Source organism: Natator depressus, chromosome 8 (genome assembly GCF_965152275.1).
Source record: "Natator depressus isolate rNatDep1 chromosome 8, rNatDep2.hap1, whole genome shotgun sequence".
In the NCBI taxonomy this organism is placed as follows: domain Eukaryota; kingdom Metazoa; phylum Chordata; order Testudines; family Cheloniidae; genus Natator; species Natator depressus.
Window position 1 is genome coordinate 12,607,651 of NC_134241.1, and position 14,686 is coordinate 12,622,336.

The 14,686-nt window shown below is 39.1% G+C and overlaps 1 protein-coding gene across 3 annotated transcripts in view; it reads left to right on the plus strand.

The window, feature by feature from the left end:
• The window catches only part of LOC141991963 (S-phase kinase-associated protein 1), a 116,981-nt gene that overhangs the window by 59,833 nt on the left and 42,462 nt on the right, over window positions 1-14,686 (plus strand). For 2 of the 3 annotated variants that reach the window (XM_074960450.1, XM_074960447.1), the window contains 4 exons: window positions 10,823-11,032; window positions 13,085-13,258; window positions 13,485-13,574; window positions 14,051-14,212. The exons of the other annotated variant lie outside the window; for it this stretch is intronic. In XM_074960450.1, the coding sequence (XP_074816551.1) occupies window positions 10,823-11,032; window positions 13,085-13,258; window positions 13,485-13,574; window positions 14,051-14,212 (636 nt within the window). The remainder of the gene's footprint in view (window positions 1-10,822; window positions 11,033-13,084; window positions 13,259-13,484; window positions 13,575-14,050; window positions 14,213-14,686) is intronic. 3 annotated transcript variants of the gene reach the window in all.

A 14,686-nucleotide genomic window follows, 5' to 3' on the forward strand; every position in this document is an offset into this window, starting at 1 on the left:
CAGAAGTATTCCATAGGCTTGAATTCTTAACAATATATTAAAAATTTGGACACATCACTTAAACCATAGGTTGTTGCTTTTTGGATGGCTATGCTGCTAATGTTAATTTTGATAACATTGCGTTGGGTGAATATTCCTTAATGAGTGTTTATGTATTGAGGGCAGTATAAATCCCCCATGATCAGGTTTAGACCAGCTCTTATGTGAGTATGCAATGAAGAGGAAAGCAAGGCATAAATTAAGTTCTGGAACATGAGCTGATTTTCATACTCTTTGGTGTCCACAGTGTGTTACTGGGAGAAGGGGCAATGGTCTGGTTGCCCCCTGGCCTGTCGCAGACAAAGTATGCTGAAAAGAGATGTTGCAGGGGTGTGTTGTGTAGCTTAAGGAGGTAGGATGCCACCTTATAGATACATTAAGGGCTGAATTATAATACTATAGTTTCTAGAAACACCAGTCAGTATTTTGTTTATATGACAAGTAGCACAAAATAGATACAGTCCCTGCCCTGGAGATCTTACAGTTTATAATTTGGCTACTCTTTAGATTTTTTTTTTTAAGGGGGGAGTCCATTATGTAGGAAAATCTTTTCTTAAAGGGTAGCTGCAACTGCTTTATTCTACCTCTGTATTTCTGTTGCTAGCAAAATTAACTAGTAATGAATAGGTACAGTTAAACCAGTACTGAACATGGATTAACTGCAGGTGTGGCAAGAGCAAACCGCATTCAGCGCTCTTTCAGAAACTTTGGTTCAAACCTGCTCTTACCACAGTTTTGGAAACAGTTTGGAACACTCTGTCCTTGGCTACACTTCTACTTAACCCATGTTCAGCACTTGTCAGCAATAGGTAACTTTCCTAGTGTAAACAGGCTTATAAAGCCATATGAACTCAATTGAACATACTTTTGTAATTAATGGCATAATTTACTTGTTACAAACTTTTTCATTGAGTCAACTCTTCATAGCAATCTAAATTTGAAACCTAATGTGTACTTCTAGTTTAGTTTCTGACACTATTTACAATTGAGAACAAACCTAGAAAGCAGGTAATTTATGCCCATTGTTAGACCTCTGAACTTGACTGTCCACTCAGCTTTAATTGAAGTGGTGGTGGTGTAGGTTGAAAGCACAATCCGTAGCAACAAAGCTTGCTTATGGATCCTGAGGGCTAATTTAATTTGATTCAGGAATGCCAGGCCACACATCTTATATCTTAACTTTATGCAAAACTGGGTAGCTCATCAAATTGTCTGAGAGCTCTGTAAAAATGAGCTTGCTTTGTTTGAACTTACTGCAGACAGCTGAAACACTGCACTAAAGGGGCAGCCGGGGATTCCTTAGCGTAAGTGGCATAGCCAGCTTTACATTCTTTCCCTTCTTGTGGGGCTCACTACAAGAGCACACCTTGAGCTTTGGAAGCTTGCGGGAGTCTGTTTAGCTATTTCAAGAGAAATGGAAAAGGTGATTGACGGCTATCCTTGCCTCTGCCCTCTTGAGCTTGGTACAGCTGAAGACTGAGTCATTGATGTGGAGGGCATACTGTCACAGCTTGCACTTTTAAATAACTGTTGGTGCTTTGTGGAAACCATTTGATAACTAAAAATGTCCTGCTTTATTCGGCACTGGTGAGGCCTCAGATGGAGTACTGTATCACTGTGTCCAGTTCTGGGTGCCTCACTTTAAGAAAGATCTGGACAAATTGGCAAGAGTCCAGAGGAGAGTGCGCGCACACACAAAAAATTAAAGGTTTAGAAAACCTGATCTGTGAGGACAGGTTTAAAAGAAGTGGGCATGTTTAGTCTTGAGAAAAGAAGCCTATGGGGGTACCTGATAAGTCTTCAAATATTGTATAGGCTGTTATAAAGAGGACGGTGATCATGTTCTCCATGTCCGCTGAAGGTAGGCAGTAGGACATAAATCTGCTTAATCTGCAGCAAGGGAGATTGAGGGTAGATGCTAGGAAAAGCTTTCTAACTGTAAGGGTATTTAAGTTCTGGGAGTTGTACGAACTGGTTGGACAAACATCTGTTAGAGGTGGTCTTGGTTTACTTGGTCCTGCCTCAGTCCAGGGCTGGATTTGGTGATTTTTTTGAGATCCCTTCCAGCTCTGTATTCCTACGATTAAACACTTTTTTACAAAAACGATCTTTTCACTCTTTAAAGTAATCCTAGTTCTTATGAAAAGTAGTGGTTGCTAATGTAATACTGAAATCCTATATCCACAGAACAAATATGTGACAGCCAGCAGCAGTGTTGGCTTACCCACAGTGTCCTTGCCATGTACTTCAACCCTGATCTTGGGTGTGAGTTATTGTGCTTCAAGCATTTAACAGGCAGGACTGAACTACTGATTCCAGTGGCCATATTACCAAAATCAGTGTTCTGCTGAGAACTAACCTTAGGGCTCATCTACATATGACAGTTGCACTGGTTGAACTAAAGGTGTGACTTTTAACTAGTAAAATTGTGTGGAAATGCTTATTCTGATTTACTTAAGGTGAATTGGGAAATGTTTTAAGATGAATAAAAATAAGCCATCTTAAACTGAAAAAAGCATCCATGCAGAGGTTTGCAGTGATTTAACTAAATGTTTAAAGATCGATTTAAGTTGAAGCAATAGAACCCTTTCATGTAGACAAGACCTGAATAGTTGGCTTCATGTACTACCAGTCTGTTTTTGAACCAGTCATCTAGGATGAAGGGGTTGTTTACTTAATTACCTGAGCCATCCATTCTATTGTGACTCTTGTGTTAAGATTTCATAAACTAGAGTTCAAGGAGGGGGAAAAGCAGCATGACCTTTGCATGGTGGAAAATATAGTGACAATTGCTTCAGAGGAGCCTGTTCTATTGACATTTCTGGACAGGTCAGCTGTTAAGGGAATGTGTTTCTCCCCATCCCCACCCAAAGTCTTTAATTTAGTCTAGTAACTAAAATGAATATTTTAGCAGGATGATGTTTCTGTGATTTCCAGGTTTGTGGGTAGGGGAGGAGACAGAAATACATTAAAACTATTTGCAACCTGGATTAAATCTATTGCTTTGAGTTAAAAATAAAGGGTGGAGAGTGCTTTGGCAGAATTGAGCTTAAAAGCACTGTAGAAGCTATTTTCCTTCAGAGGGGGAAACTCTTCCAAAGCATGAGGAGTGAAAAATAAATTGCCTACCTATATTGTAGAGTATATTCGCTTGATTTTATTTTCTAGTTAACTTCCTTATGAATGAGTTGTTTGTTAACCTTGCTTCTATCAGTGCAGTCAGGTTGGTTTAGTCGCGCCCTCTGTTACTCAGGCAAGTAGCAATCTGTGGGCAGGGAAGTGTTTGTATCCTTCAAGATTGAGGATTGCTACTCACTTCAGGCAGCTCTATATTTTGTTACCGTGCCTTCAGTTGGAATGGTCAGCCTTTGGGTAAAGCTTTTGAACTCCAGTAGTGGTTCAGTTTACTCACATTTAAAGTTAACCTACTATCCATATCCTTTTTACAGCTTTTGTTTTTGTTTTCACCCTAACAATAAAACCATAGGTTGCATATAACTGTTTTGATCCTCTTTGGCACCTTTCTCCATGTCCCTGGCAATCATTAAGAGAAAGGGCAGCAAGTACACTGTATGGCTATACTATGTATCGATAGCATGTGTATTGAAGGACCAGGCTTGCATTGTTTCATTGAGCCCTAAATATTCACCATAGCTGGAACTGAGAACATCTGGAAGTTCAGGAAGCTCACAATATCAAGGAGAGGCCAGAACGGAGTATTTTCAGTTCCAAGTAGTAGCCTGGCCAAATTGCTGTTCCTCCCTCTGGATGGGCGTCTGCTTCCAACTTAAAAGCTAAAATATGAACTAAAAGGCAAAACCCCCCCAGGGGAGAGCCTTATCTCTTGATCTGACTCCTGCACATACCCACAACTTTCTCATCAGCAGTTTCTAAGGTTCAACATAGGTCACAATTGGCTTGTTAGGCTAAATGGCAGAAGAGCCCAACATCTGCATTCTAAGAATGTTCATAGAAGTGCAATTTTTTCAGCTGACTCCGGTATTTATTATGTAGTTAGAAGATCCTCACAGCTTTTAAAATCACCCTGATCGAAACTTACTCTTCCTTTCTCCTCTCCCACCTGCTGTGCTGAAATGTACAAATAAGGAATCTTTGCACACAAAGAAAAGAAATAATGTCCATCAGTGAATGGCCTTGCTTGGAATTGTGGTCTAGTACCAGGACCTGAAGCTGTGAGCAAAGGCCAGTCTTTATCCCATTCAGCTGATCATTCTGGCTTTAGTCATATCCTGTGTAGCCAATCTAGGGGAGGAAGTTGGAGGAATGGGTGGTGTCTTCAACCTGGTCAGAGCATCCTCTTTCCTGGTGACTGAAAACAGCACATTATAGAAGAGCTGTTACTGCTGAAACCGGTCTCCATCTTGCAAGACATGCCAGTTTAACATGCTGGGGGCATCCAGAGGAGCAAAAGCAGCTCAAAGATTTGGTCTCCTAAAGGAGGAAAAAAAAAAAATGCTAAACTGCTACACATGGGACAGGCCTACAGAGGAAATATCTTGTTACTACTCAATGTATGCAACTTGGGGTTTGTGCTTGCATGAGTAGCTCCGACTTCTGTGCAAAGATTGGGTATGCATGTTGACTTGAAATCATGTCTGTTAGGGATCTAAGAGGCTGTGATCTCTTCAGAATAAGATGATGTATGCAGATCATTTTAAATAAAACTTAACATCCAAGCTCCTAGTTGGTGTTTCTGTTACCTGTTGTTTCTTCATGGCGTATACTGTGCTGTATGGGTTTTTTTAGGTTTTCTACATCTACAAAATTCAAAGTAGTTCCTGCATTATTCTGTTTCATATTTGTATTGGGCATTTAGTCCTCAAGTTTCTCAAAGCAGGGATCCTATTTTGTCTGCAACGTTTGAGCTGTTGTAAAGTGCTACACTTACTAAATGATATTATAACTGATCAAATGCATTGGCTAGGAACTTCTGCCTGGAAAACCATGAAAGGACCTGAAGAAGGAAATCCAGGAATGATTGAAAAATGATTGTGCCTGACTGGAGCACTCTGGCAGTGTAAAAAGGCTGAAAAACAGGTGAATCTAGGGGAATTCTCAGATGGCCAGAAAAGAGCAGCTCTGCTGGAGCAAGGCTGATATACACCTATGTCAAATTCATGTGGCCCCAGCATAGAGAGGTGGTAAATGGGGCAAAGCTGGAATGCAGTGTGCCCCAGCTACGCCCGGCTGATCTATTTTTAGAGGAGCTCCTGGGTGTTTTGGACTTTGGCAGGGCTATATCTGCTGAAAATCTGCCCTAAGAATCAGGAAGCTGTAAGAAATGCATGCCAATATGTATACATACACATGATCCTTCCGCACCCATGTCTGTTGCATCAAGTAGAAATTCTGTGCACCAAAGAATCTGGGCCACAGCCTATGACTCTTGCTAAGTGAAACTATGTATCTGCTTTTTAATAGCGATGGCAGGTGCAGTTGACCCATCTTAAAACCAAATTGACTATTGGTAATGGTTACTGAAGGTCAGTAGACCCATAATTTGCTCTGTGCCTTAAAAAGATGACCTCCAACAAAATATTTGCACTGTGTATTTAAAATGATTGTTTTTGCAGAAATGTGATCTGTATTCAAAAGCAAATCTAAAGAATAGTACTTTATATTTTTGTCTTCTTCCTAGGTACTGAGAGCTCATTACAAACTGCATAGGGTAGGGTGAGCAATAATCCAATAGTGTGTTGTTAAAAAATACCATGTTAAATTTTCCTCTGATTATACTTGTACTACAGCATGTTGCAAACCAACTTCCTATTTTTGACTAAACCAATATTGAGTCTCTTCCATTTGTAGTCTGAGGGCTTACTCTGTCATTGTCAAATTGCTTTTGAGAAAACTGGCTGGGTAAGCACACCACTCAAATGCCAATTGTAAATGAACTTTAGTCACAGTATGACTAATCTGAAGTGTATTTGATAAGTGCTGCTTATGTCTTGAGCTTTTGGATTGCCCTGCTGAGTAAAACAAGTGGAATTCTCCATTAACAGCCTACATTACATCATGTTTTGGTGACTTCTCCCTCTGCCTCTTCTCTTTAAAGTGGAAATACAAATATTTTCTGTAGCAGTGTACTTCTGTCCAAGACTATTGCTTCACCATAGGTTTTTCATAAAATCTGTGTTCATCTTGAAATCTTTAATTCTTTTCATATTGAAATCTGTGCCTCTATGTTGTGGCTTTAAGACTGGAAAACATAGCTATTGTTAAAAAAGGATGGGTACGTGCTCTTAAGATTAAACAAATAGGGGTCTTTGAAAAGCTGACTAAGGGTGAGTTTAATATTTGAAAGTGATTTTTATCTCATAAAGATAGGGACAACAAAGAGGTATGTGCAACTTTGATGTAAAGTGGTGTTAACCTTGGATGAAAAGTTCTTAGCAGGATCTTCTTTGTAGCACTTGTGCTATTTTTGCGTAAAACTGCTTACACATTCTATTACAGCTGAAATTATTCCTAAGGACATTTAGTGGCAAATTTGTGCACCTTAACACATTTTTGTTCTTACAATGTTAACTTTAAACTCTAGTCAGGAAAAGAGATGTTTAACATAATGGTGAAGATGTTTTTGATAGTGAGATTAGCAAGGCTTGATGGAAATATCTTCTCTTTTTAATGAAGAAATCCAGTTAGTAGAGAGACACCATAGGGAGTATTTGAACTAATAACATTCTCAATACTCAAATTAACAATTGTGACAACTTCCTTGAGTTTGATCCTATGTTTGTTGTGCATGATTATGCATAATCGGTTACTTTTGGAAAAGACAAGAGAGCCACTTCTGAATGAAATTTTTTTTGTCGTCATATTAAACATTTCATATTAAAGAACTGAGTTAAATATGAAAACAGTATTTGGCAACTAGCATTTTTGAAACGTTGACTAAAATCTGTGCTCTGAGTTAAAGTAACTTAAGCCAGAATTCTGTCCTAAAGTTCCCATACCAGTAAGTAGCCACCACCAGCCTTGTGTGACTTCAGTCTTGGACACAGCATGAGTAGATGCCACCAGCTGACCCAGGTTTCTCTTATGTCAGTTTGAATGTCTGCAAACTGGATTAATTTCATGATATGGATGTGTTATATTCTAAGGACAAAGAATTCTGTCCCTCAGGTGAGCTTTGTGTATTCTGGGATACCTATCACCTTTTTTGCTTACTATTTTCCAGGTTTAGATGAGGTCTGGTGAGTTAGATCTTCCTTTAATATTTAAAGTTTAATCCTCTCTGGCATTGCTTTGTTTAAAACTCTGTTTTATAGGTAATCAGCTGAATGGTGACTAACCTGAAATGTCATCTCAATGTTCCTATTATCCAGTCTAGCAGCTATGGTAACAATGTGGAAACTTGGATATACAGAAGCATATTTCATATCAATGTTTCTGAATATAAACAGTACATTAAATGAAGGTTGTTGACTTGAGAAAATGTCTCTAGTTCCCTAAACTTTAAATCTAATGCTCTTTCAATGGACACAAATTAGTTCTACCTACCATGCTTTCAGAAGACTTCTTTGTGCTTGACAAAATAAACTGGCGCATGGGTCTAGATTGTCAGATTTTCTGTTTTAGGACTTCAAACTGACCATAAAGTGTAGGTGAGCTATTAGAGTTGAAACAGACTGTTCACGGACAACTTAAAGTATAAACTAATATAATTATATTTATATTTTAAGTAATCCGTGAACAGAGTTGAAACAGAACTGGTGTACGGATAGTCTAACTAGCAGTGACATATTCTTGTAAGCCTACTTATTGTTTCAGAACTGTAAAGCAAGATACAGATTGGTCATTGTAGCTCTACATTTCTGATTAGTTGTAGTGATGCATCATATTAAATAAGTATATTGGAGCTACAGAAGTTAAACTGAAATATCAGGGAGGTCTTTTGTAGAGAAGTATCTTGTTAAATGTGCTCCTGTTTATATTGCACATATCCCCTTGGCTTGGGAAGTAAAAAATTTTTTTTGGCATATATCCTGTGCCCAAAATGAGGACAAACTATGACAGCTGGCAGCAAGATCTGATTAAACTAATGCAAGGAATTGAATGCTTTAAAATGATTTTCTGTGCTATATTTTACTGCTGCTTGTATGAAGTCTTTATGTAGGGCATACAAATGGCAGACCTAATACCTATGATACTGACATGACATTCTGTTCCTCCTAGTTTCCATACAGTAATGCTGCTTTTTTTAAATTTTATTATTTTTGATGGAGAAGGAATCATTCCTTTATTTCACTGTGGGGTATTGCTTGACATCTCTTCCCCTAAGAGATCAGAGTAATGCATTTCTCTTTTAGTCTTCACTGTGGAAAGAGTTGGGTTTTCCCCTCACAACCAGGAAGGAAAAATAGAATTTTGGGTCATATTTTTTTAAAAAATTTTAGGTCTGTAGCCAAGAATCTGTCCTGTGCAGTACATTAGATCTAAATTATAAAGCAGAGAACCTAGATCTACCTTCATCTGTCTTTATTGCCACTGAGTAATTGAATGTGGAGGTTTTGGAGGGGGGGATCTGAAAATTGTCTAACATATTTAGACACTGCACAAAATTTAAAAGAATACTGTGTCAAGAGAGTAGGATATTGTTTTCTATGATGCTCAGAAAAGTTTGGGGGTGGCTTTAGTTTTTGGTATTGGCAAAGGGATGCATTTCTTTTTGGGTGGGACAAAAAGGGTAGAGATTACTTTAAAGTTAGAGAGGGTTATGAATTTATCTGCTAAGCCCAGCAACCATTAACACCAAGTAGCTGCCCCAGTCTCCCACAGCATCCAACAATGATTGATTAAGCTTGATGTTTCTGCTAAATGATGAGCAATAAAGTATCTGCACTAACCCATTGAGATAGATAGTTTGCGTTTCTCTGAGCTATTGTTCTAGGCTGTCTGTGGACATTGCTCTGCACCACGTAAAGGTCTCCAGTGGCACACTTATTTGCATGATGTCAGTCTTAATATTTCACAGTAGTCAGTTGAAAACTTTTCCTTTGATCATTGTAGTGATTGAGTGGGATGAAGCCAATGATGTTACATGACAGGGAATCACTTTTCAGAGTCTTCTTTTGAGCTCCTGACTTAAATTGGAAATTAAGCCAGAAATAGGTCTTTGATTCCAGTTTCCCCTAGTTGTAAGTAATATTGGGATTGATTAAATCAATCCGTTATCACAAATTTGGTGTGTTTCCATAAACTACTTTTAAAAACTAAAGTATTACATTTTGCAGAACACGTTAGAGTATATTTCTAGTTAGAAATCTTTCTAAATGCAAAAAAAAATTGTTCTTGAATCTGCAGGCAGTCTGAAACAATGATGTATTACCCATTTATGTTGGTATATCTCTGAAACCCGATAATGACATCAGAAATGTTAGAGAGCTTTTTCATGGCTCATGATCTCGGTAGAAAAAGGTGGTGTGTTTTACCCAGTATCTGGATTTGTTTAGAAAGACGTCTGACAGGAAAATGGTTGCAAAATTGTAAAGGTTGAACCAATTGACTTTTTTCAAATATTTAATTTTATGTCTTCAACGTCGGAGTACAGGAGGGTGTGGAAGTATATTAATTCTAAATGCATTGGAAGATCTGTGGGATGAATAAAATCTTGGGTATAGCGGAACCATTTTGACTTAAATATTAGAGTGAATAGTTTTGTGTTCAGTGAATTTATTCTAAATTCCTCGATATCCGTAAAGATTTTTCCAAATTAGACACAACTTAGATTTTCAGTGGCCGTAGTGTGGTAGCCTTGTTGTGAGAAATAGTGTTAATATGATATGCTTTTAACTTGACCCACGCTTTATTTCTTTAGAAAGCCACCAACCTTCTCACTTCTAGGGTAGTACTAAAATAGAACTACTTTTTTGAAAATTGCCAAAGCATTCCAAGAAGGTTAAAGTCGATAATAAACAGGAATTGATTAATTCACTAGTGCAGGGGTTCTCAAACTTCATTGTACCGTGACTCACTTCTGAAAACAAAAATTATTATATGACCCCAGGAGGAGGGACAAAGCCTGAGCCCTGCTGCCCCAGTGAGGGGTCCAAAGCAGAAGCCCAAGGGCTTCCACCCCGGGAGGTGGCCTATAACTTGAGACCCGCCACCCAGGGCTGAAGCGCAGGCTTCAGCTTTCGGCCTGGGCTCCAGCACGTCTAAGCCAGCCTGGCAACCCCATTAAAATGGGGTCGTGACCCACTTTTGGGGTCACGACCCAGAGCTTGAGAACTGCTACACTAGTGACATTGTCTTCACGGGGGCAGAATACATGAGCTACTTACCAGTGCGAATCAATACTGAACAATTTGAAAGTAACAAGGGAAGAATACCATCTCAGAATCTTGAAATTACACTGCATGTTAGGCAGAATCCAGACTCCTTGATACTAGACCAGTAATAGCAGTGATAATGCTGCTATACTTGTAAAAGGTGCTATGGTATAGTAGGACCAATTAGTTTTCAGGCATAAACTGCTGGAACAGGCTTAATGTCTGCTTTCAAAACCCCCCCCCCCCCCCCCCCAACAACACAGTATTAAGTAGAATGACATACTTTGAGTTGTTGTTTTAAAACTACTTTAAAAATAGTAAAGCAAGAATATGCACTTAACAAAATATTTGGGGTTAAGACAGATCAGCCTTGAAAAGGCCTCGCAAAAGTACTTGAAGGGAGCATACAGTAAATGATCTGGGAATGGTAGAGCAGAGCTTTAACATCATGGCTGTTTGTAGACAATTTCTTAACTATTCTATTCCAGGCTAAAGAAATTTTGACAAAAGAATCCAATGTACAAGAAGTGCGATGTCCGGTCACAGTCTGTGGAGATGTCCACGGGCAATTTCACGACCTCATGGAACTCTTCAGAATTGGAGGCAAATCACCGGACACAAATTACTTGTTTATGGGGGACTATGTTGACAGAGGATATTACTCAGTTGAAACAGTCACACTGCTTGTAGCTCTTAAGGTAACATTTCCCCCCCTCAAGTTTATTCTGTATTTATGACTATATTTAACTTACTAAAACTGTTTTTATAATATATACTTTTTGTACTCTCTACATCTAACACTCCTGATAGATGTTATCTCTGTTTTATAGGTGTAGAAACTGACACTGACTAAATGACTTTCTTAAAACCACAGTTTGTCACCAGCAGAGCTGGAACTCCTGAATCCCAGTTCTTTGCTCAGACTTTAGACTATTCTGCCTCAGCAAAAGTTGTGATTTCTAACAATATTTTCTTGAAAACCAGTGCTGTATTAATTAACTAGAGTAACTTGCAATTCATGTTTGAAAGGGTTGGTTTTATAATTGTCAGTTTTCTCAAGTTTGTGGGTCTTGCACTGCTGGGCAAAGGCTGGGGGATGAATTAAGAGGGTTGGAGAGACTATCTACAGGTAGAGGAGAAAACTTGAGGTGTTTCAGGCCTGACAAAAGGGAGAGCCTAAAGATACTTCAAAGTTTAATAAAAAGAAAAGGAGTACTTGTGGCACCTTAGAGACTAACAAATTTATTTGAGCTAAACTTTCGTGAGTTTCAGCTCACTTCATCAGATGCATTCAGTGGAAAATACAGTGGGGAGATAGAGAACATGAAACAATGGGTGTTACCATACCCACTGTATCGAGAGTGATCACTTAAGATGAGCTATTACCAGCAGGAGAGCAGGGGGGGTCACTCTCACAGATCTTGGGAGACAGGCCAGTCCTTGCTTACAGACAGCCCCCCCCAACCTGAAGCAAATACTCACCAGCAATCTCACACCACACAACAGAACTACTAACCCAGGAACCTATCCTTGCAACAAAGCCCATTGCCAACTGTGTCCACATATGTATTCAGGGGATACCATCATAGGGCCTAATCACATCAGCCACACTATCAGAGGCTCATTCACCTGCACATCTACCAATGTGGTGTATGCCATCATGTGCCAGCAATACCTCTGTGCCATGTACATTGGCCAAACAGGACAGTCTCTACGTAAAAGAATAAATGGACACAAATCAGACGTCAAGAATTATAACATTCAAAAACCAGTCAGAGAACACTTTAATCTCTCTGGTCACGCGATTACAGACATGAAAGTTGCAATTCTTCAACAAAAAAAACTTCAAAACCAGACTCCAGCGAGAGACTGCTGAATTGGAATTAATTTGCAAACTGGATACAATTAACTTTAGGCTTGAATAGAGACTGAGAGTGGATGGGTCATTACACAAAGTAAAACTATTTCCCCATGTTTTTTCCCCTGCCTCCCCCCCTCCTCAGATGTTCTTGTCAACTGCTGGAAATGGCCCACCTTGATTATCAATACAAAAGGTGTTGTCTCCATCTCCCACCCCCCCACGCTCTCCTGCTGGTGATAGCTCACCTTAAGTGATCACTCTGGTTACAGTGTGTATGGTAACACCCATTGTTTCATGTTCTCTATGTATATAAATCTCCCCACTGTATTTTCCACTGAATGCATCCGATGAAGTGAGCTGTAGCTCACGAAAGCTTATGCTCAAATAAATTGGTTAGTCTCTAAGGTGCCACAAGTACTCCTTTTTCTTTTTGCGAATACAGACTAACACAGCTGCTACTCAAACTTTTAAAGTTTAATGAGTCAGGGTTAAAATAATTGGTTATAAATCTTCTGAAAATAGTATACTAAACTGAAAGCTACTAGGAGAAAGCAGCTGAGAGCAGATAAAAGCTTATGTGAAATCCATGAATAGTAGTGGCCACAGACCTTATCTCAGCTCAGAGTTTTGGCCCATAGTAGGTCTTTGGCAGCTCAAGGTCTTTTATTAATAAATCTTCTGCTTAAATGTTTTTACTCTTAGCTTTCTGCAGATTACGTCTTAAGAAATAGAACTGGTCTACATAACTCTCTTCTGTTGGGCATTTCATGAAAAATATAACCTAGCCCTGTTCTCCCTTGGTTCTGAGTTTTCCTTCTGGGAAGACTGACTTTTTTTTTTTAAGGGGGGGGTGATACTTGATAGTCATAATAAATGCTGTGTGTTGTAGGTCCGTTACCGTGAACGCATCACAATTCTTCGGGGGAACCATGAAAGCAGGCAGATAACACAAGTATATGGTTTCTACGATGAATGTTTAAGGAAATATGGAAATGCGAATGTTTGGAAGTACTTCACAGACCTTTTTGACTATCTTCCTCTAACTGCCTTGGTGGATGGTCAGGTATGTTGAAATGAGTCAGACATTTTTTAAAAAAAGCTGGGTTTTTTGTTTCTTTTAAGAGTTGCTTTTAAGAGGTGTAGAGTCGAGATTAAATCTCAGAGCTCTTTCCTTACTGCTCATTTCTCTGTTGCAATTTTGCTGCCTATTATATTTTACTAGCATGTGTATTAATATAAAATACTCGCAAATCAAGTGGATGAGTCTAACAGATGTACAACTCTTCCAGATTTTTTGCCTACATGGTGGCCTCTCACCATCCATAGATACACTGGATCACATCAGAGCACTTGATCGCCTGCAAGAAGTGCCCCACGAGGTATTGATAGATCTATTATCAAAATGTGCTGTTTGGACACAAGTCTTTTTCCATTTCAGCATACTTTCTTTATATCCTTGTGTACTTATATAAACAGTTCAAGAATGAAGTTCATGACAGACGCATGTGTATTCATAGTGTGACGATGTCTGGGTCCCTGCAGACTGTCTGCAGGAAGGTAGTGGTACGCATACATTATTCTTGCCCATGGTTTAGAGAATAAATTGGAGAAGGAGATCATACTACCATGCTGTCATAGCAAGCCCTTTTAATCTGAGGTCTCCAGTCTCTTCTTAGAGCAATTCCATTCCTCACGAAGATTCTTCACTTCCTGTAATCAGTTGCCAGGGTTTCCCAAGTGTCAACTATGCTGTTAGTATATTTAAGTGAACACTTGAGTCTGATAGATATACACACAGATAGATATCCCCCATAGGTCATATGGCTGAAAACTCATGACTTTAAAAATGTTACAGGGTCCGATGTGTGATTTGCTGTGGTCAGATCCAGATGATCGTGGTGGTTGGGGCATTTCTCCTCGTGGTGCCGGTTATACGTTTGGGCAAGATATTTCAGAAACTTTTAATCATGCCAATGGCCTTACGTTGGTTTCAAGAGCGCATCAGCTGGTAATGGAGGTAAGTATTGTGCAGTTTTGTTTTAAATACCACAATTTGAGCAGTTGATACTTAGATGCCATTATCCTAGTGCTTCTGTTTCAGAATGGGCTTCTATGGCAATACGCCTTCCTCCTCCGATAGGAGAAAGTAAAGACACCCAGAAGCTTCATCCTGAAATTGGAAGAGCATTAAACTTCTGTGTAATAGTTAATGTATCTAAAGTCAAATGCATTGCAACTACTAATCTTCTGCCCTGCTTTTGAGAATTCATTGCAGTTTTACAAAATTAAGATTTTTGCAGTTGACATGAGTAAATGTCACACAACAAAATCAATTACCTATTTGTCTGTCGTTGCTGAATCTGTATTAACTACTTCTTCTGATTCCTCGCTGCTTAGTTTTTAATGTCCTTAGATCTTCTACCTAGAAGGGTTCAATGAGCCATAATCTGTGAACCACTGAGACTGTCTAGTTCTTACAGCTATATACAGA